This window comes from Leptodactylus fuscus, chromosome 3, assembly GCF_031893055.1.
Source record: "Leptodactylus fuscus isolate aLepFus1 chromosome 3, aLepFus1.hap2, whole genome shotgun sequence".
Lineage (NCBI taxonomy): Eukaryota > Metazoa > Chordata > Amphibia > Anura > Leptodactylidae > Leptodactylus > Leptodactylus fuscus.
The window spans coordinates 106,596,506-106,620,209 of NC_134267.1; the positions used below are offsets into that span (position 1 = coordinate 106,596,506).

At 41.5% G+C, this 23,704-nt stretch overlaps 1 protein-coding gene across 1 annotated transcript; it reads right to left on the bottom strand.

Moving 5' to 3' along the window:
* Positions 1 to 2,184: 2,184 nt before the first annotated feature.
* Positions 2,185 to 23,394, bottom strand: RPF2 (ribosome production factor 2 homolog). Its single transcript, XM_075268169.1, has 10 exons — positions 23,305 to 23,394; positions 23,005 to 23,137; positions 21,190 to 21,227; positions 20,540 to 20,579; positions 15,430 to 15,511; positions 9,007 to 9,083; positions 6,545 to 6,644; positions 5,011 to 5,113; positions 3,416 to 3,560; positions 2,185 to 2,691 (listed from the first exon to the last, which is right to left on the bottom strand). The coding sequence occupies exons 1-10, from the start codon at positions 23,325 to 23,327 to the stop codon at positions 2,506 to 2,508; spliced, it is 927 nt and encodes a 308-aa protein (XP_075124270.1). The 5' UTR covers positions 23,328 to 23,394; the 3' UTR covers positions 2,185 to 2,505.
* Positions 23,395 to 23,704: the final 310 nt, after the last annotated feature.

Genomic DNA, 23,704 nt, shown 5'->3' on the forward strand with positions numbered 1-23,704 from the left:
AGAAAACCGGGATTTCTACCGAATGGCGGCGTGAAGAAGACATCTAAAGGTAGGAGAAGAATAGTCTTTTTTAAGGCTATTCTTACGTGTTAAGGAGAAAAAAAAAACGGGATTCCAATGATTGGAATCCCTTTAAAGATGGACGTGGTCCCCTGCTTCCTATATTTGTTTCTGGCCCTGCCAATTTGGATTCTGAGCTCATTCTTCTCATTGCTTATATGATTTAATGATCAATTCTTGACAGTTTTATCAGTTATGTGACATAGTGTTAGCTATCCTAAGAGCAATAAGAGTAGCTTGCCTCATGCCTGTAAATACTCTAAAGTCTACACCTTTATGGCCTTAGAATAAAGGAACTAGTTTCAGTTTACCCACAGATGCAATCTGTCCTGAAACAGAGTTAGGAGCTTCATCATAAAAGCATTCTCCAGCTGTGCATGGATTATGTAGACAGCTACACTAAACACTAGTCTTCAACAATTGCTTCACCCTTGATAGCAATGTTTTTGGTTTCCAGTGTCCTGACTCTTCCATACCGCTAGACTAAACCTATTTTGCCATCAGGCAGTGACCTCTACTGTTCGGTTTTACATATATAATTGGAGTCCCCAAATAAAGACACTGAAATATACTTACATTTAACAGTAACGCAATGAAATTACAGGGTTGTCGCCACATAAAAAACAAAAATAGTTCTAAATCCAGAAAAAAAATAAAGGGAAAAGTGTGTAGAGTTCAAGCCAATTTTATTTGCACTAGGCAAAACAGAACATTTTGTACAAAAGTAGCAGGTACCATTTCCCATACACGAGAACTGCCATGCTGTTACACATATACAGTGTTGGCCAAAAGTATTGGCACCCCTGCAATTCTGTCAGATAATACTCATTTTCTTCCAGAAAATGATTGCAAGCACAAATTCTTTGATATTATTATCTGCATTTAATTTGTCTTCAAATGGAAAACCACAAAAAGAATTGTCAAGAAGCCAAATTGGATATAATTCCACAGCAAACATAAAAAAGGGGGTGGACAAAAGTATTGGCACTGTTTGAAAAATCATGTGATGCATCTCTAATTTGTGTAATTAACAGCACCTGTTACTTACCTGAGGCACCAAACAGGTGGTGGCAATAACTAAATCACACTTGCAGCCAGTTGAAATGGATTAAAGTTGACTCAACCTCTGTCCTGTGTCCTTGTGTGTACCACATTGAGCATGGAGAAAAGAAAGAAGACCAAAGAACTGTCTGAGGACTTGAGAAGCAAAATTGTGAGGAAGCATAAGCAATCTCAAGGCTACAAGACCATCTCCAAACACCTGACTGTTCCTGTGTCTACCGTGCGCAGTGTCATCAAGAAGTTTAAAGCCCATGGCACTGTGGCTAACCTCCCTAGATATGGATGGAAAAGAAAAATTGACGAGAGATTTCAACGCAAGATTGTGCGGATGGTGGATAAAGAACCTCGACTAACATCCAAACAAGTTCAAGCTGCCCTGCAGTCCGAGGGTACAACAGTGTCAACCCGTACTATCCATTGGCGTCTGAATAAAAAGGGACTGTATGGTAGGATACACAGGAAGACCCCACTTCTTACCCAGAGACATAAAAAAATCCAGGCTGGAGTTTGCCAAAACTTACCTGAAAAAGCCAAAACGTTTTGGAAGAATGTTCTCTGGACTACCAACAAATTTTGCAGCATAATGTAGGGCCCAGTGTGAGAAAGCTGGGTCTCCCTCAGAGGTCATGGGTCTTCCAGCAGGACAATGACCCAAAACACACTTCAAAAAGTAATAGAAAATGGTTTGAGAGAAAGCACTGGAGACCTGTAAAGTGGCCAGCAATGAGTCCAGACCTCAATCCCATAGACCACCTGTGGAGAGATCTCAAAATGGCAGTTTGGAGAAGGCCCCCTTCAAATCTCAGGGGCCGGGAGCAGTTTGCCAAAGAAGAATGGTCTAAAATTCCAGCAGAGCATTGTAAGAAACTCATTGATGGTTACCGGAAGCGGTTGTTCGCAGTTATTTTGTCTAAAGTTTGTGCTACCAAGTATTAGGCTGAGGGTGCCAATACTGTTGTACGGCCCATTTTTGGAGTTTTGTGTAAAATGATCAATGATTTGACTTTTTTTTTTTTCATTCTCTTTTGCGGTTTTTCATTGCAAACAAAATAAATGAAGATATTAATACCAAAAAGTTTGTGCTTGCAATAATTTTCTGGAAGAACAGGAGTATTATCTGACAGAACTGCAGGGGTGCCAATACTTTTGGCTAACAATGTATGTTATGTGTACATAAAGTATTCTTACAGGAAAAAATATATATATAAAATATATCACATAAACAACTCCATGTATTTACTGAAATTGTACAATGAAAACCAGCGTCCTATAAATCAGTCTAAACAACCTTTAAAGTTTGTGCTGAACACTGCACTGAAGCTTGTACCTCAGGCAGCAAGTCCTGAAACACAGAGAAACACTTTATGACATCTGTTCAGCGTGTCAGTCACTCTTGCTTCTCTTTGGGCTGTTGTCTTCATTTGCTGCTGCTGCCATTTTTTCTGCTGGTCTCTTCTTCAGTGCCTTGACTTTACGAGTTTGTAATTTACTCAGATCCTGTTTCTGCATATGGATTCTGCCATACTGTGTTCCAAATGTATCATGAGATATGTTCTTCTTTTTCTTTGCCTATTTAGAACAAAAGCATATTGTCAGCAAGCAAATAGACTAGAAAGCCAGACTTTGAGAGAGTAGGGCAGAAGGCTGTACTTCAGAAAACCAGAGTACATGTCTTCCACCTCCTTTGAGAGTTGTAGACACTTTCTGTGTCTTATCTGACACAGGACAGGGCTTACAAACTGACACCATGTGCCCATCATTTTGGCCCTTTTTTGTCACAAAATAAACAAACTTATAGGCGGTGTAAACTTTAGACTAGACACACTGAAGATAAGTTAGATTTAACATCCAGCTTCAGTCACTGGGAGAAATCTAGTAAATTTTGTGAGGAGCTCCTTCCCTTCTGTATCTGGCTGTGGCCAAATCAGCAGTTTATACTCGCAGCATATGACATTAAGTACGTTATTCTGGGTATAGCATTGTCATACATGAATGCATAAACTGGAAAAATACAGGGGTGTAGATGTAAAGGAGTGCTATGTGGCTTTTGATAAGCTAGATATACAGTAACATCCAGCTTTAGCCATTGGGAGAAATCTGGTGAACTTTAAAAGATAAAAATTTTTAATCTTAAATTTACACTTAAACTTCAACCATAATAGTAACTCTACCAGAGTTTTTTCCTTGCACAAAATAAGATAGGTCTGCATCTCTAATAGGAAAAAAAGTCATGAATGTAATAACAGCATTATGTATGAGCTTTAAAAAAAAAAAAATATTGGGTATGTGGTACCTGAAGGGCTTTAGGACGTTTCAGAGCCAGTTTGTATAGGTCATCAGAAGCCAGATGAGTCCTTCGCATCACAAAATCAAAAGAAGGCCCCATTTCTTCCAGTTCTATTCTAGGTGTCCTGCACCCAGACTTCTTCATCAGTACCCTGTTCACATTATCAGGAAAGAATACATAATGAATCAAAAAATAAACTCTTGGAAGAGGAGTGAGGTCCTTACTGGGTAAATGGAATATAGAGGCTGATTAGAGGGAAAAAATTGGCCACACATTAGATATGTATTAGCCAATCCCACTAATTTCAGAGAGACCTGCCATCCATGTAATGTGTATGGGGCTTCCCTACACTGGAAAAAGATCTTCATTTTATTTAGAATGTTGCATAAGGTACTAAGATGCCATCTTTTCCAAGCCTCAGACTGATAGATTACAGTGCTAGTTACTCATTGTACTTGTCAAAACTCAGGAGACCATACATAATTTAATAACGGCCAGATGGGCAGTGACTATCGCATAAGCCCACTCAACTCCTGAGCAGGCACCAGCCCTAAAGTTACATGTACAACAGATAAATTCTCATATCACAAAGTCAATAATTAATCCTGGTACATTGGGGGATATTTGCTAAGGTAAATGTTTCAAATTTCTGACCCAATTGACACAAAAAAACCCCAAACAAACAAAGAAAAACAAAACAAAACACACTAGCCTACATTCTGTACATTATACAGTTTTTTGCTTTATACAGGCCAGGCTTAGCTTGTCAAAAAGGGGATGGGGTATGGCTTAAAAGGAGCGCTATCGCAAGTCCTTCCTCCCAACCGCGATCAGGCTACATAATCTACATCAGACCAAGCAAAGATCACTCTGCACAGAGAACTAAATGACCCTGAAGTCTTCTTTCTTTCTCTCTTCTCTTCCTTAGCTGCTATGGACTCCTAGTATATCTTCTCTTCTCAGCATATGTGTGTCTACTTCCATAATATATTACTGTTTATTATCCTGTATCTGTATTACTATGCTGCTGTAACATACTGAAATGTCCCCACTGTGGGACTATTAAAGGATTATCTTATATTATCTTATCTTAAAAGGATTTGTACCAAATCATGACGGTAATGTCATGCTCAGTTGAGGTGCAACCACTAGGACACCCAGTGGAGCTCCCGTTCTCTCATTCTGATGGAGGAGCAGGCTGAGCATGTGGTATTCGTTTCCTTGGCTACCTCCGAAACCCCCATAGAAAATGACAGGGGAGGCAGTACACATGCTCAGCCTGCCGCTCCATCAAAATGAAGTCCCATTCTTGGGATTGATGGAGGTCAACTCCCCTAAAATGTGGCAAGGAGTGAGACAAGCACAACAAAGAATGGATGGCATAAACATAAAATAAAAGATATATGGAAAATGCAAGATTAGTAGTATGGGCATATAAAAACCTTATATAAAAGAAAGGACACTGAGATACATCTTTGAAGATGGCCATTTATCATCCAAATGGTGGAAGGAGAAATTAGATTGGGATGGTCTGTTCTATCTACATAATAAATGAAATGACAAAAATAAACAATGAAAACTCAAACTAGGTTAATACTTACTTGTAGCTGCGCATAAAAATTTTCCCATCCATTGCAGTGAAATGCAAGACATGCTCAAGCCCAGCAAGTCGGATGGCAGACACAGTTGGTCCTCTAAAGAAGTCTACAAACGACAAATAAAAACACCAGCTATGAAGCAGGAAATGTGTACTGGAAACTAAAATACTATAAAAGGTTCTTCTAATAATTTTAATTAGTAAATTAGAACAGTTAACTCTTACAAATAACATAGTCTTATTATTTGCTGTAGACAACTTTCATTTGACACCAAAGTATCATCATTCCAATAATCTATATTGTTTTGTGTGTCGTCATTTCTTGGTTTAGAATGCTTCATATCGTGCGAGTAATGGAAAACCTGACTGCTCAACTACATAACCGTAAGGAGTCCTTTTCTAGGTCCTGGCATTACTGGCTTGTTTATGCTAGGTTGGCACTAGTGCCGTGGTGCTCCCTCATTCAGGTCCACCAGTAAACCCCAAACAACGGGGAGCTGGATCTCTAAAATAGGGGTTCCACATGGACACGCACTGGTGGAACCCCTGACTAAAATGGGGTTTGCAGTTTCAAAACAAAGCGGCGGAGAGAAAAATCCCTTCTGTGACCGTCTCCAATGGAGAGGCAAATGTGAACCCATCCTTAGCAGGACTCGCCTGAATATAAAGCCATAATGGGCCTACCCTGAATAATATTAGGTGTAATGAAGTTTTATTGAATCTTTATATGAAACAAAACAAATGCAAAACGTACAACACAGGAAAAGGTGTAACAACGTCATTAGCAGGTGCATTGATGGACGTACAAGTCCACAAACAGGTATGTCAACCATGAAGAACATTAACTAGTGTGGGGGTTTGCGCTTGAGCCGCTGTCCTATTATTGTATACCCCATTTTTGTTCTTTCACCTCTGTCCCTCCTCATTCCTGCTTCTTTTGTCTCTTGTAGCACGGCATTTCTGACTTGAATTACCATTTTTCTTTTTCCTTGTGGTGTACGAATATGTTGTTGTCTTGACACCAATACCCCCATGTTATGGGGGTAGTGAATCTCTTTTCTAAGATATCACTGTTTTGCCTGATGTTTAAAAAAAAACAAAAAACCCTCACGACTTTGTGTGATCTTCAGTTTTTACAGGTGAAGCACACAAAATAAAATTTCACTTGTAAAAAAGCGTGCAGTTTTTACTATACGATTTTAACTGCATTCTTAAAAGGATTCGAAGGAAGCCATCACACTAGCCACCGCACTTTGTGGGAGACATTACATCGAGCACAATCATACAGTTTTTAGAAAAAGTACTTTTGGAGATACACAAATGAGGCTGAGGTGCAGTGACTGTGCCAGAGCGCTACAACTTCATTCCCACATTTTGAAAAACTGCTTTCTCAAGGAAATGGAGGATCTAAGACACTATAATGTATCAAGGTGTGATGCTGTGCAATATAAGTGTATTTTCATCATTTCCAGCTGACAGACTCCCTTTAAAGTCTATTTGTAGTTTTGTGACAGAGCTTTTAATTACATTTTTGTTACCTATTAGCAGGCTTTTCAGTCTTCTATAATCTTCATTTATCTCAAAAGCATCACCAGCAAATATCAGTAGTGGCTTTGTGCCTTCTGGACATTTGGCCGACTGTAAGACAATAGAGAACATCATAGTATACCATGCAACAAGCTGTGCATAAGCAAGCAACAACTGAGCACATGACGTAACCCGAACCTAGACAGATCATCCTTCTCCCAGGTAGATTTAAAAATTTTAAGATACTATCACATGTAATATGATAAAATGAATCTTATGTTGCACAAATGGTAGCATAGTTGTAACGTTTCTGTTAGCAAAATACTGAAAAAACATGAAAGTTAGAGTAAAAATACACAATGTGCCACAAGGTATTAAATTCATTGTCACTCTCTCCTGACAGACCTTTAAAACTTGCATGTGGTCGATGTAATAGAAACAAAGGAAGAAGTTTGATGAACAAAATGTGCAGAAATTGGCAATTCAGGCCAAAATATTTTAGGCACTCTAAAGCCGGGTTCACACAAGGTTTTTTGTTCAGGATTTTGACGTGGAATCTGTGTCAAAATCTGGCTAAAAAAAACCCCCTCCCACTGAATTCAATGGGTTCCTTTTTCAGTGTGCGGTTTGTTCCTGCTCGCAGAAAAAAGAAGCGACATGCCCTTCCTTTAGGCAGATTCCGCAGCAGAATCCACAGCGCGATACCTCCCTCCCGACCAGGCCCATTCATTTGGGCCTAATCCAGAGTGGAATGCCGCAACTGGATGCTGTATGCACTGCACCGGCATCCAGTCGCGGCTAGCCATTTTTTGGACCAGATTCTGAGGCTGTCTTCGCGTCAAAATCCGGTCCAAAACCCCCCGTGTGAACCTGGATTTAGACTCACCTGACAAGGGATGTAATTTTAATTTTGCAGTGAAACACAAAGTCTTTTATTGTAGATATAACAAAAGTTGATGCACCATGTACATAAAGGCATATATGTGCAAGATAGAAAGATAGATCAATTGGTAATGGGACGTTTTGGTCGTCCGACCTTCCTCATGCCTGATCTATGTAGGAAATACAAAGTGCTCCCATGGCATTGGGAGGAAACTATGCAGGGAACAAGAGATACTTATAATTAGCTGTCTTGGGAGCTAGGAGGATTGCCTGGGATAGATGCATCATATCTAGAGCTAGTTGGGAGAGAACCTGTATGATGTATAATGGTTGCAATCACTGTGATGGAGTGTAGGAATCTTCAGCCTGGTCATATGTGTATTGTATATACCAACTATGAAGTTAGTCTCTTGCGAACATTACGCGATCAGTATGGGGATAGACGCACTACTACTAGGACACTATCCTGCTCCCATCTGTGTACCAGTAGTTCTACATAGCTTTGTATATACTGTATGTAGCAATGTTGAGTGCCAGTTTGTAGCAATCACCAGTGAGTGTAGTGGGGGGTTTTTTAGCACAGGGGAGGATGTTACACTGTCCTCTACCTGACAGCACTTAGCAAATGTACATGTTGGAGTTGCATACAATCCTGGTGTGTCATTGCTGCAAATTATAATGGAATATCAAAATTTAGTGTGGTAGTGTTAGACAGGGTGTAGTCTACATTAATTAAACACCCCTAGTGTTTGCATCCACACAATACCCATTACTGTTCTAAGCGCTGTAGTTTTTAGCTACTTTAGCAGTGTTTTTTTGCACTAGAGGTTACGTACCTCAAATAAAAGAATCGTTTATACGTTCACTCCCCCCCCCCCCCAACAATTTTTTTTTAAACTATTTATGATTAGTGAACTATTGTGGTGAACTATCCCACTTTTTGTTTGGCTCCAAAAATAGCAATATAAAGTGATAAAAAAGTCAACCGTACCAAACAATAGTACCAATAAAAACTACAAATTGCCCCACAAATGAAGACCCCTGACATAGTTCAGTCAACAAAAAATAAATAAATTTATAGGCATCAGAATACGGTGACCCCAGGTAAAGCGCACATTTTCAAAAAGTGACGTTTTATTTGTAAAAGTGGTAAAACATAAAACCAATATAAATCTGGTATCACTGTATTCGTAACCACCCGCCAGAGAAAGTTAATTTTTCCAACTTAAGAGTGGTCAGTTTGGGAGTGTGTAATTCATTAGAATATCAGAATACATATCAAAATTGGTAGAATTGTTTTCCAGGACATTTATGTTGATGACCTCTCCTTGAATATACTTTTGCTTCATTTATGCTTATAGGTGAGCAGGCATCTCCTTGTAATACGTGTCCCACACAAATGGCATTTGAATGTATCCTTACATGTTACAATTTACCATATCGCCTGCACCACTCCTGCGCTGTTAGTATGGTATATTCACAAGGCTGAATTTCTGCCCCTGACAGATATTATTTTCCACCTCCCATTCTTCAATAGGAGTTATCAGGTGGAAACCACCTCAACATCGAACATGACTGTTGTAAAACATACCTTAATATCTTGTAAGGACACAAACTTCTCCATGCCGAGCTCAATCATATCCAGCACGTGAAAATCAAACATTCGGCCTAGATACAAACACATATAATTGCCATGAAAGAAGAGTTAACATGATGTTTGCATTATCAGAATCCCAAGTATGTAAAAACCACAAGAGCTCTAAATTTTCCCATAATTTTAATCTGCGTTTGATGCTATAATGCATGCTCCTCATCTCTGTTCTAAGGTCATTTCAATCTACAACATGGATTTTAAAAATACTAGCTAAAGCAAATATGATTTTAGAAACTGACAGAAAGCTCTGCTTAAAGTAAGATAGCAAGTGCATCTAATATTACGGGGCCGATTTATTATGGCTTGTAGGCCCAGTAGGTGTGGTGCAAGCAGGGCTATATTCATCATTTTTGCCAGTTTTCCAGCATACATCATGCTAGGAATCTATGCCAGCAACAATCTGGCATATACTTCAATGTACACACATGGACCTTGAAGAACGTACCGAATTTGTGACAATGTCTTGATAAATCAGCCCTATATGCATGAGCTTAATCGGAGAGGTTTCTTCTCAGGCAGCCATCAAGCTATGTCCTCCTGAGTGCACAAGTGCCCTGCCCTACCATCCTGCTGATATGAGACATCCTGCACTACAGTACCTGGCATTCCTGCCACCTTGGATTGGAGACCTCTGAGGGTTTCCCCTGGGGCTCATTTCTGGTGGGAGCCGCTGTGGATTTAAACTGTTGTCATCTTGGCCCTTCTTCTCACCTCCGGATTCCCATTTCTCCACTCTGCCTGCCTGGTGCCATCACTCCTGATGCACCCATTACTTCTCTCTGGCCCCGCCCCTGGACTGTGTTAGGATGTGTGGAGCTGGCCATCTCCTTCCGTGATCGAGCAGCTTGTGAGTATGAGTAGGCACCACCATCTTGAATTTGTGGGGGCCTCACCCAGCATGGGCAGGTGCTGAGCCTCCTACCCTAGAGATTCTTCGGCTGGTGAAAGGGATGGTAAAGGGGAAAGGAGCCATTCTGTGTCCTGGGCTGTCTGCCATCTCCTAACACCCTACATACACGCTACCATACGGTAACCTGCCTGCAGCCTGCTGCTCTGCTATCATGGGGTGTCCTTGCACCCCTTCCCATCCTGTACCCACTGCATACTTAGCAGGGCCATTGCCCTCACCTTCCGTAACTACTAGAGATGAGCGAACAGTGTTCTATCGAACACATGTTCGATCAGATATCAGGGTGTTCGCCATGTTCGAATCGAATCGAATACCGCGTGGTAAAGTGCGCCAAAATTCGATTCCCCTCCCACCTTCCCTGGCGCCTTTTTTGCACCAATAACAGCGCAGGGGAGGTGGGACAGGAACTACGACACCGGGGGCATTGAAAAAAATTGGAAAAAGTCATTGGCTGCCGAAATCAGGTGACCTCCATTTTAGACGAATAGTGGATTTCAAATCCGGGTCATATGAGAATGTGAACTTTGTGACTATGAGACAGGGATAGCTGTACAGGCAGGGATAACCTTTATTTAGGGGGGAATGTTATTAAAAATAACTTTTTGGGGCTCTATCGGGTGTGTAATTATGATTTTTGTGAGATAAACTTTTTCCCATAGGGATGCATTGGCCAGCGCTGATTGGCCGAATTCCGTACTCTGGCCAATCAGCGCTGGCCAATGCATTCTATTAGCTTGATGAAGCAGAGTGTGCACAAGGGTTCAAGCGCACCCTCGGCTCTGATGTAGCAGAGCCGAGGCTGCACAAGGGTTCAAGCGCACCCTCGGCTCTGATGTAGGAGAGCCGAGGGTGCACTTGAACCCTTGTGCACCCTCGGCTCTGCTACATCAGAGCCGAGGGTGCGCTTGAACCCTTGTGCACACTCTGCTTCATCAAGCTAATAGAATGCATTGGCCAGCGCTGATTGGCCAATGCATTCTATTAGCCTGATGAAGTAGAGCTGAATGTGTGTGCTAAGCACACACATTCAGCTCTACTTCATCGGGCTAATAGAATGCATTGGCCAGCGCTGATTGGCCAGAGTACGGAATTCGGCCAATCAGCGCTGGCTCTGCTGGAGGAGGCGGAGTCTAAGATCGCTCCACACCAGTCTCCATTCAGGTCCGACCTTAGACTCCGCCTCCTCCAGCAGAGCCAGCGCTGATTGGCCGAATTCCGTACTCTGGCCAATCAGCACTGGCTAATGCATTGTATTGGCGTGATGAAGCAGTGCTGAATGTGTGTGCTTAGCACACACATTCAGCTCTACTTCATCGGGCTAATAGAATGCATTGGCCAGCGCTGATTGGCCAGAGTACGGAATTCGGCCAATCAGCGCTGGCTCTGCTGGAGGAGGCGGAGTCTAAGGTCGCTCCACACCAGTCTCCATTCAGGTCCGACCTTAGACTCCGCCTCCTCCAGCAGAGCCAGCGCTGATTGGCCGAATTCCGTACTCTGGCCAATCAGCACTGGCTAATGCATTGCATTGGCGTGATGAAGCAGTGCTGAATGTGTGTGCTTAGCACACACATTCAGCTCTACTTCATCGGGCTAATAGAATGCATTGGCCAATCAGCGCTGGCCAATGCATTCTATTAGCGTGAACTGAGTTTGCACAGGGGTTCTAGTGCACCCTCGGCTCTGCTACATCAGATTGCTACATCTGATGTAGCAGTGCCGAGTGTGCATCAGATGTGTAGTTGAGCAAAACTGACTCAGCACTGCTAAGTCTCTGCATTCGCATAGGAATGCATAGGCCAGCCTTCGGCCAATCAGCGCTGGCTCTGCGGGAGGAGGCGGAGTCTAAGGTCGGACCTGAATGGAGACTGGTGTGGAGCGATCTTAGACTCCGCCTCCTCCAGCAGAGCCAGCGCTGATTGGCCGAAGGCTGGCCTATGCATTCCTATGCGAATGCAGAGACTTAGCAGTGCTGAGTCAGTTTTGCTCAACTACACATCTGATGCACACTCGGCACTGCTACATCAGATGTAGCAATCTGATGTAGCAGAGCCGAGGGTGCACTAGAACCCCTGTGCAAACTCAGTTCACGCTAATAGAATGCATTGGCCAGCGCTGATTGGCCAATGCATTCTATTAGCCCGATGAAGTAGAGCTGAATGTGTCTGATTGGTCGAGTTCCGTACTCTGGCCAATCAGCACTGGCCAATGCATTTCTATGGGGAAAAGTTAGCTTGCGAAAATCGCAAACTGACAGGGATTTCCATGAAATAAAGTGACTTTTATGCCCCCAGACATGCTTCCCCTGCTGTCCCAGTGTCATTCCAGGGTGTTGGTATCATTTCCTGGGGTGTCATAGTGGACTTGGTGACCCTCCAGACACGAATTTGGGTTTCCCCCTTAACGAGTTTATGTTCCCCATAGACTATAATGGGGTTCGAAACCCATTCGAACACTCGAACAGTGAGCGGCTGTTCGAATCGAATTTCGAACCTCGAACATTTTAGTGTTCGCTCATCTCTAGTAACTACCTATATATCTACATAGTCTTCTGGCTCCATCTAGTGGATGAATTGCAGTACTACAAGTGTCGTCAGTTTGTGGGTGTATTCTCAATGTGAATTGTTTTGGGATTCACTAAGAAAGAAGGGGGAAAGCAAAATCTCTCAGCCTCCCTGCAATGGGGACTCCGTGAATGGGGAGCATTTCATTCCTTGTAGGATTTAACAAAGTACCCACCATTCACCTACACAACTGTGGCAAAAGTTCAGGCCAGTGCAGCAAAGAAATTGAAGCTATTCGCTAGGTCACAGTCCACTCCCAATTCATACTGCCCTATCTCACTCCGTAAGTCTAATGTCAAGGTTTTGGTAACACAGATTAATCGCATTATCCTATCACTGATTCAAACAGATCAGACCGGCTTTATGCCAAGGAAGGGCAATGATATTAATTGTCAGCATCTCTCTCTTAATATAGATGCCACACACCATGACTCCAATTTTGGCTTTGGTCTTTCTCCAGACTCCATTGATTGGCAATACTTGGAGCTTCTCTTTTCCCAAATGAACTGTGGCCCTCAATTTTCAGCCTTGGTTTGGTTATTAACATCAAGAACCTAGAGCTAGAGTGAGAATGAATCTGGATATACCTGATGCTTTTCTCTAGAGGAGCAGGACTTGACAGGGCTGTCTGCCTGCCCTATTGTTGTTGGTACACTGATGTATACTGATGTGTACCTGGCTGATGACTACCCCTTCCCTGACTTCTTTACTATCTCTTATTAAAGCATTTAGATCCTACTCTTGCCAGTTAGTGAATCGATTGAAGTTGATGCTCTTCCCTCTGTCTCCATGGCAAGATCTTTCAGCCCCCCTGCAGGTAGTTTCACAATTTAAATACCTAGGGGTTTGCCTGTCTCTTAACTTATTGGATTATTTGGAAAGTCTTTAGATACTCATTTTTTTCACAGCCCCACCTCCCATCATTCTGTACTCAATACCCTACACATTCAAAACACAAATGTATTAAAAATGACCTGTTGAGAAAAAACTAAAATTTTGCCTGAACATAATTATTTTGACCTTTGTTATGACACTTGAAATTTAGCTATGGGACCTCCCAATTCTTGATAATTTTTTAGTTGTTTCTAGACCTAGAATGGAGTTCACCTGTTGTAAATTTAGTCGATATGAGCATATAAAATTTCACAACTGACAACAGATTTCAGAGCAAAAACCAAGCCATGAGGACCAAGAACTGCTAGTAGTGCTCGAGAGTGGTTTGAGTAGAGGCATAGATCTGTAGAATGGTGCAAAACAAAAAAAAATTCTTAAAATGGAAGAACCTCCAAAGATTCAGGTGAAGATGGAACATACATCCAAAAAAATCAACCATCACAGCAGCACTCCACTAATCTGGGCTTTAAGACAGAGAAAGAAATCTCTTCTCGGTAAAAAAAAGAAATGAAGGCCAGTATGGAATTTGCAAAAAAGCACCTAGACTATGAAAAACAAAATTCTTTGGTTTGATGAAAAGAAGACCGGGAGACTGGGTCAGGGTTGAAGGAAAACTGAATGGACAATGACCCTAAGCACAAAGACAACAAAGGAGGGGCTTAAGGACAACTATGTGAATGACCTGGAGTTGCCCAGCAAGAGCTCTGACTTGAACTAGGGCTGTGCGATTATGACCCAAATCAAAATTAATCCAGCATTTTACTGCACAATACGATTAATGGTGATTAAGGCCACGCACCTTAACAGGCTTCCTTTCAAGTATGAGAATGCATTGGGCAAACCTCGGTATGTCCGAAATGGAAATATTTTACTCCAGGGTCTCTTCAGACATCAGAGGATAATTATCAGAGGCTCCATGGGAGGTGAGCAAACAGTGTTGTTCACCTTGACAGTATGGGGGAAAAGCTTCTTTTTTTTTTAATCCAGAGTCTGAAGATATTCTAAATGAACTGAACAAACTTTCAGAGGACAAAAACAGAAACAAACCCTACTCTGTGCACAGTGCTTTGCAGCCTGTTTACATGTGTGCAACCACAACTCTAAGCCTGTCCAATTCCGTCCAGTATAATGCCCCAGGTCTTCATAGGATAGGCCATCAATATTAGATGTGCAGTGGGTCCGACACCTGGAATCCCTGCAGATTGTCTTTATTGAGATTGCACAGTGCAGTTTGGTAATGTTTACATACCATGAGCCACACTGCTCACATGCCATACAAACTGTAGTAGCAACTGTCAGTTCTGCAACACTGTCCTACTGAAGTCTACAAAGGTCCTTCATTTTGCCGCTAGGGGTGCGATTTTGGAAAAGCAAAAAAAAAAAAAAAAAAAAAAGAAAACCAATGTTCCACATGTAAATCCTGTCCTGGAGGATTCCCTGACGGCAAGAGAACACAGCCCTTCTTCTCAGCTGCTCCACCATCTTCTAATATTTGTGCAGTCAAGATCACCCTAAACAGAAACTACCATGTTTGGGCTCGTTCACATCTGCGCCCGGGACTCTGTTCTGCAGGTTTCCGTTTCCTGCACAAAACAGAGGCAGGAAACGGAAACCTGCCAGCATCTTTCAAGTGAAAAGTGTCCAGCCGTGAGCACCTGTGAGCGTTTTATGCTCTTCGCAGCTAAACAGTTTTTTTTAACCGGACACAGAGTCGGACATGCAGTACTCTGTGTCCGGTTTAAAGAAAAACGGTTTGGCCGCGGAGAGCTCAAAACGCTCACGGCCAGACTCGACACGACAGGTTTCCGTCTTCTGCTGGCAGAAGACGGAAACCGAATACGGAGTGCCGAACGCTGGTGTGAACCCAGCGTTAAGCCCTGCCCACACCCAAACTCCAACCCCTATCCATTTACTATAAGCATGCAGAGTAGCAAAACATGAACATTTCAAGAGATACATACAATTACGTCCACTGATGTACACAGTCCAACTTACCAAAGACCAAGTTGTTAGGACGTTTCTTATTATGAGACCCAAATACAAATAACGAGCAGTCAGATTTCTTAGAAAAAAATTCCTAGAAAAGACAGAATAGTTTTAGAATATATGGTTAGCGCAGAGGAAATGAGAAATTCACAAACAGTTCATCTGGGGCCATATGAGCAGTAATAAAGTGGTTGTAAACGTGCTGGGATCTACAGTCAGGGCTGTGGACCCGGAAGCCCAAACCAGTGACTCCAACTCCTATTTTTCCACAGCCCGTCTCAGACTTCTGCTCCAACTCATACATTAATGGCTGACAGCTATGGTCAGACTGAAGGAGTAAAGATCCTCCAATTCATTAAAAAGTCTGGTAATTGAATTCCTATGAAAGTAAATATGCCTATAATGATACAATATTAATAATTGTATATTATAATGAATATTTTTTTTTTATTTTTAAGCGGGTCTACATACTTTCCCTGCAAGAACACCATTTGTCCTATAGGCTGGATTTATACAGTTCACAAAGAAAAAAAGGGAGTTAGACTGTGACTCACCATAAGAATATTTGAATGAGGTGCCGAACCTTGCCTCTGGACTAGGGAGGACAATCAGCCATGCGAAGGGTAGAAAAAAAGAGGATAATGGTCCGCAACACTCCAGTCTTTAAAACTCGTAACTTTAATTCATCTTCTTAAAAAAATAGATACATAACACAAACGAAGTGGTAGAAAGAAAACATATAGAGTGAAGTAAAAACCGCTAACGCGTTTCGAGGTAGGTAGACCTCTTAATCATAGCGTATTGACTCTCTGAACTAAGCACACATTTATATGTTCTTTAACATCCGGTGTATTGGTGTCACCTGAGGCTAGCTGACATTTGACCTCTGCTCTCGCCTATCAGTAGTTTTTTAAATTTCCACAATTAGTTATTCTCAATAATACATATAGATAAACTGTCTATATGATATGTAATATTCTCTTACAATAGGCGAATATTCCTTAATAAAGAGTAAAAGATATACCCAATAGCATCCCAGTCACAAATACATAGATGCCGTTTGTATAACAAAAACAGAAAAAAGAAGAAAGAAAAACCTATGGATGTACTCTAATAGGATCATCCAAATTTACAATATGTAAGAGAAACCTGCATTACCTCCAATAATAGACTTCTGTATTTCTCTAAGCATAGTTGAATAATCCAAGCGTCACAGTAATCCATTCACGTGATATCACCGATCATGTGATACAGAGAGGATCACATGATATGGGGAAAGGCTACATCTGCCAAAAAAGAAAGAAAGAAATCCCGCCTCTCTATGAATATCCTTATTAATCAATGGAACGTAAAATACCTCCCATTCTATGTCACATGGTACCTCTCTCTCCAATAAAATTACAGCATATAAATAACTACAGATGGATGGCCGCAACAGCGCCCTCTAGTTCAATCATACACCGTATATTGATATTCAAGGATAACGGAAATCAAAAGTTTTGCCAGAGAAGAGGAAAAGGAACCCGAAAAGGCATATATTGGATATATTAAACACAGTAAGTACCAAAAGATTATATTCATATTACAAATGAAACCAGAAAAACGGGGGGGGGGGGGGGGGGGGGGGAGAATGAAAAATGAACAATGAAAAAAGGGGGAAAAGGGAAAGGATGGCCCATATCAGTATATATATGATAAGTCTGATTTAATATTCATCCCATAAGGGGCCCTACTATTAAATTGATGAATGTGCCATTCATCAATTTAATAGTAGGGCCCCTTATGGGATGAATATTAAATCAGACTTATCATATATATACTGATATGGGCCATCCTTTCCCTTTTCCCCCTTTTTTCATTGTTCATTTTTCATTCTCCCCCCCCCCCCCCCCCCCCCCGTTTTTCTGGTTTCATTTGTAATATGAATATAATCTTTTGGTACTTACTGTGTTTAATATATCCAATATATGCCTTTTCGGGTTCCTTTTCCTCTTCTCTGGCAAAACTTTTGATTTCCGTTATCCTTGAATATCAATATACGGTGTATGATTGAACTAGAGGGCGCTGTTGCGGCCATCCATCTGTAGTTATTTATATGCTGTAATTTTATTGGAGAGAGAGGTACCATGTGACATAGAATGGGAGGAATTTTACGTTCCATTGATTAATAAGGATATTCATAGAGAGGCGGGATTTCTTTCTTTCTTTTTTGGCAGATGTAGCCTTTCCCCATATCATGTGATCCTCTCTGTATCACATGATCGGTGATATCACGTGAATGGATTACTGTGACGCTTGGATTATTCAACTATGCTTAGAGAAATACAGAAGTCTATTATTGGAGGTAATGCAGGTTTCTCTTACATATTGTAAATTTGGATGATCCTATTAGAGTACATCCATAGGTTTTTCTTTCTTCTTTTTTCTGTTTTTGTTATACAAACGGCATCTATGTATTTGTGACTGGGATGCTATTGGGTATATCTTTTACTCTTTATTAAGGAATATTCGCCTATTGTAAGAGAATATTACATATCATATAGACAGTTTATCTATATGTATTATTGAGAATAACTAATTGTGGAAATTTAAAAAACTACTGATAGGCGAGAGCAGAGGTCAAATGTCAGCTAGCCTCAGGTGACACCAATACACCGGATGTTAAAGAACATATAAATGTGTGCTTAGTTCAGAGAGTCAATACGCTATGATTAAGAGGTCTACCTACCTCGAAACGCGTTGGCGGTTTTTACTTCACTCTATATGTTTTCTTTCTACCACTTCGTTTGTGTTATGTATCTATTTTTTTAAGAAGATGAATTAAAGTTACGAGTTTTAAAGACTGGAGTGTTGCGGATCATTATCCTCTTTTTTTCTACCCTTCGCATGGATTTATACAGTGCTTTTTATGCTGAAGAACTGCATGCAGTTATTAACTAGAGTAATGAGTAGCACATATTAATTATACATTTCACTTACAATGCCCATTAAACTGAAAACCTCTGGTGCACTGGCTGTTGTCATACAAGTAAGATGAATAGTAACATTAGCTTTTCATTATTGCAGTTAAAAACTGCATGCAAATCTTCAGTGAAAAAAAATAACAATAATGTATAGGTTCTTGTCCTTTATGGTCCACACCTGGCTCTGGCTACAAAAACTGCATCAGAATGCTTGACTGTAAACTATTACCCTGACATTATAAGACTGAGTTTTACTGTGAAACTCCATGTGTACGCATGCTGGATATACTAGCCTGTACATGCCGGGAGAGTGGATCCTAGCATCACAGGCATCTATGCTGCTAAAGTTACTGAGTATAGTATGTCTCTGGGAGACAGGGACTACTAACATCATAAATAACTAACTGCTAAAAGTCCGGCTTCTTTCATGATGTTCAGGCCGGTAAATTCAGCCAACACTAAGTCGTCTGAATACGGTCTTAGGCTTATAGGCTGGTATAGATCCAAAAAAGAAGTATAATGGAAAGACCAAGGCATTTCACTTTTGTGTCCACCGACCAAGAGGCTTAAGGGCTAGTTCACACGTAGGCAAAGGGGCGGATTTTGACAGCGGATTTCGCTTCAAAATCCGTGCCTTTACAATGGTGGTCTTTGTAGACCACCGGGCTTTTTTTTTTTCGCTAGCGGCGGGCTGCCGCTAGCGGAGAAAAGAAAGGACATGCCCTTTCTTCAGGCGGAAGCCGCGCGGGCTCAGCTGCGCGGCTTCCGCCCCCGGCAGCTCCCTCCTATGTCGGCTCATTCATTTGAGTCGACAGCGGAGGGGAAAGCCGCGACCGCGATGGTGAAGGACAAGAGAGAGACGCGGCTCGCCGTGTCTCTCTCGGTGTCAAAACCCGCGCGGGCAGTTCACGTGTGAACTGACCCTAAGACAGCAGAACACTGTCCCAAAGCAAGAACAGCTAGACCTGCAGTATATTTATTCAGCAAACTGCAAAAAGTTCTATGGAATGAAACAATAAATCCCTGTACAAATTTTAACCTCCAGCTTTAAAGGGAGTCTGTTAACAGTGAATTGGTTATACATCTAACCAGGGTGTGTTTGTGGGAATTTTTACCTGTTCAAAGAAGTCACACAGACACCGATATTAGACAAGAGGACCTGACTCATAATCTCCCTTCTAGTGTTTTACAGGGTTGAGGTCACGGCTTGGTAGGGGGATAGTCAAGTTCTTCCACACCAAACTCACCTAATCATGCCTTTATGGACCAAAAAGGGTATTCCCCAAACTGTTTCCACAAAGTTGGAAGCATACAACTGTCCAAAATGCCATCACTGGAATCAAATTGGCTTATGCTAAAAAACAACTCTACAGCATTAACCCTTCTCCACTAAAATTTAGTTAGCAAAATGCAGTCAGGCAGCTAGCATTCTCCTGGGCCTGGCATTAACCAAACTCCGACAAATATAGCAGCATGATTTGTCATTCCAATGAACAAGTTTTCCCCAGTCCAGAGGTGAAGTACTTTACGCCATTCTATCCAGTACTTGACAACTATGCTTGGTGTGGTAAAGGTTTGTAAGCAGTTGCTTGGGCGTGGAAATCTATGCCATGAAGACCCTGGTGCATAGTTTTTATGCAGATGTTAAAGACAAAGGTTTGGAACTGCAGATATTGAATCAGCAGAGTGTTGGTAACTTATGTACTACATGCCTCAGCACTCAGCGACCCCCACTCTGCAATGTTATGTGATCCGTTACGTTGTGGCTGAGTTGCTGTGGTTCCTAAAACACTTACACTTTTCAATAATACCATTGTGAAATATCTAGGATTGAAGATATTTCATGGAATAACTGCAATAATATATAACAGTCCCACAATAGAATTCGGTCTTTAGATCAACCCATTCTAAAAGTATCATTTAATATTCCTTACAATGTACTGGGAAGCAGTTTTTCTTATATATTAACCCTATTAATATATTTTCATATGTTTGTAGACCGAACGTCTTAGAATGCGGGGATGTATAACATATTCTTCTTTATTTTTATTTCAAAGGGCCAAGGGGGATGGGGCTATATGATTTGAATTTTTTTTCATTCTTGAAAGTCCCATGATAATTTACCAAGTAAAACATACACACGTGCTTATACTTACCAGGGATGTCTGATCTTCAAATGGCCTGGTCATATTTTTCCTATACAGATAAATTGCCTGATTAATATAACAGATCAATTATGAACATAGGTATATAGGCCACAAAATAAAGTACCAGGTTCAGCACATATAAATTATACCTGGCAGTAGGACAGATAACTCAGATTGATAGACTGAGTGCTTATTGCCATGGTGTAACCAGATAAATATACCCTGCGTAAGCAATGGGTCCCCATCAAAGGCAGATCTGCTTTGAAAGCACAGCATACCAGGATGAAACAGACACTCGCAATGTGTTTTAGCACCCAGTAAAGTAACTGTGGGGTCATTGCAAAGTTATAAATAAAAATTTTTTAAAAAGTTATTCTAAGTGTCTTAGTCTACAAAAGAGACACCACTCAGTTCAGTTTTTATCCAGTACAGTACTCTATGGGTAGTTTTTAGAAAAAAATTCAAAGTGGTAGGGTAGAATACCATTGTTATACAGCAAGCAATGAAACACGCCAAAACTTTATCCCTTTATGGGTATGTAAAGAAAAACCTCTGAACAGTTATTACAGCCAGTATACCTCCATAGGAGTGAACAGCCAACATACTACATGCTAAATATTTATGTAACTGAAAATAACTATGTATGGTTTATTACTTACCTTTTATACATTACACAGGATGGTTTTTTCAACGAGTGCTGGAAAACAAAAGTCTATGTCAAGTATATAATTTTTTTATTTTATTTTGGACACTGAGATCATTTACTACAACATCTAGGAGTTATAGCAATAAAACTGGAATCACATGCAAATTTTAAAAGAAGTTGGGACAAAGGGAAGGAATTGTGTTAAAGGGGTTGGCCACTTTCAGACCAATATTGACAAACAAACGTACAATAAAAAGATAATCAATTTTCCAATATACTTTCTGTATCAATTCCTCACAGATTTCTAGATCTCTGCCTGCTGTCATTCATTCTGTTACTTCTAGAGGATAAAACTCTGACCATGGTCATGTGATTTACGGTCCATGGTCATGTGATTTACAGTCCATGGTCATGTGATGAGCACACAGGTGCACAGCTGATCACCAAGCAGATGTCTGATTACTGGGCTGTGACTATAACGAGCAGCACCTGTGTACTCATCACATGACCATGGACCGTAAATCACATGACCATGGTCAGAGTTTTATCTTCTAGAAGTAACAGAATGAATGACAGTAAGCAGAGATCTAGAAATCTGTGAGGAATTGATACAGAAAGTATATTGGAAAATTGTATATCTTTTTATTGTACATTGTTTGTCAATATTGGTCTGAAAATGGCTAACCCCTTTAAGGAAAGACGTGCACTTTTTATCCATTCCACTAAAGGTGGAGGTCCACTCCCCATTGATCAGGAGAATCGGGGTATTTTACACCCAGTTTCAATGTAGCAGCAAGCCAAAATGTCATTGGGAGCTGGCCAAGTGTAATGCTAGGGAAAGGGGTTAACTTGTTGCCAAAACTACCCCCTTTAAATAGCTGCATCAAGAACAAGAACAAAACTAAATGACATCCGTGTGACAAATTTGGATAGATAAATACATTTCATTGGCTTCCAAACACAGAAACTACCCTTAAAGGGGTTGTCCAGGAATTACGGAATTCTGCCAGAAGGCCGGGGAAGTCCTTGTCACATGTGACCACTGAGGCCAATCAGTGGCCTCAGCAGGCACAGGAAAGTACACAGGATGTCATTAACAGATATTACACGACATCTCATATCCATTCCTGTGACCACTGAGGCCAATCACATGCAGCAAGGACTTCTGCCAAATGGGATAGGAGCGGGAGACAATGCTGAGCAGGGTACAGGGGAGTATGGGTTTTTGCTTTTCTTTTTTCCCTACCTTCCCCGGTGTCTTGGCAGAGATTTGTAATTCTTGGACAACCCCTTTAAGCATACCTCTCAACCGTCCCGGATCCCAGGTCCTGGTGTCCAGAGGAGTTGAATACAATGATTAAGCAAGAGCTGTCTTCGGATGGCTCCTGCTTCACCACTGTGCTCCTGCATGCTCTGGCCCTGGGAGCTGTAGGCGCGATGTGATGACTTCAATCACATAGCGCCTGCAGCTACCTGAACGCTCCGGGAGAAGAGACCTCACAGAACAGCAAAGAGAGAAGAGCATCAGTTGTTTTTTTTTTTTCTTTTATGTTAAACTTTGGGGGCAGATGGAAGGGGGGAGCATGAATCTGGAAAGGGCCATTAAACTATGAGAATTTAATGTACCATGGTTTAATGTTCTCCCTCCAACTACCCCCACGGTTTAATTGTCATTCATGGGCGGAGTCAACATAGAAATAGGTAGGGCTAAAATTGCCACAGAACGCACACTGCAGCAAACTCTGTCCCTCTTTCTGTCCTTTGAAAGTTGGCAGGTACACTTTAAGCATGGGAAGAAAGAACCATGCACCCACGTAGTCATACATACCAGATCTTTGAGCGCCTGGGTCACAGTCATGTTGGCATTCCCCCCTTTGATAAGCATAGCATTTTTGTCGTTCTCAGTAAGTTTGGGTTCCCTATGCTGAAGGAATCTCTTTGATCTCTTTGTTTTCGGTTTTCTGTAAGAGAAGTCAGAGGGTTACTTGAACATAGGCGACTATGCAGGCATGACAGCACGAAAGGAAGCTGGAGAATGAAGAGAGCTCTATCATCCAAGAAACCTGTGAGAATACCAACAGAAGATTCCGTACAGAAAGGTGTCTGCTGCAAGGAGCCCGGTACTCACATTACACGATCTAACTCCGACATTGTGAAATCTCATCCACACACGTGTTTACTCCACAGAACTTTCCTCTTCGGCTCAGAGTAATGACGTCACGTTATCCCGGCGTGTTCTTGCGTGTCACCAAACCGGAAGCAGAAGCAGAATCCGGTATGTGTAGAACCTATCGTACGTGTGTAGGCTGACACCTAGCGGACTGGAGGAGCATACAAAAGAGCTATACGTTAATCTGCGCGCCAGCCACGTATAGTTCACTTATAGGTAAATGGGTTGTCTCATCCTTCTTATTACTGTAAACTCTCTAATCATACAAGTCTGCCTGGAGTTTCAGTAAAGTTCCTGCCCGCACCACGTCACCTTCATTTGTACAAGCACAGTGGCTAGTCACTATGGGTAGCTGTGT

Bases quoted from the DNA above. Each gene is read 5' to 3' on its own strand.
- RPF2 (XM_075268169.1), bottom strand. From the start codon at position 23,327: ATGTCGGAGTTAGATCGTGTAAT. The intron at 21,228-23,004 runs GTATGTATGACT...TTTGTTTTCCAG, and splicing joins CCCAGGCGCTCAAAGATCTG to CACTCGTTGAAAAAACCATC. The intron at 15,512-20,539 runs GTAAGTATAAGC...TGTCTTTTCTAG, and splicing joins TTGAAGATCAGACATCCCTG to GAATTTTTTTCTAAGAAATC.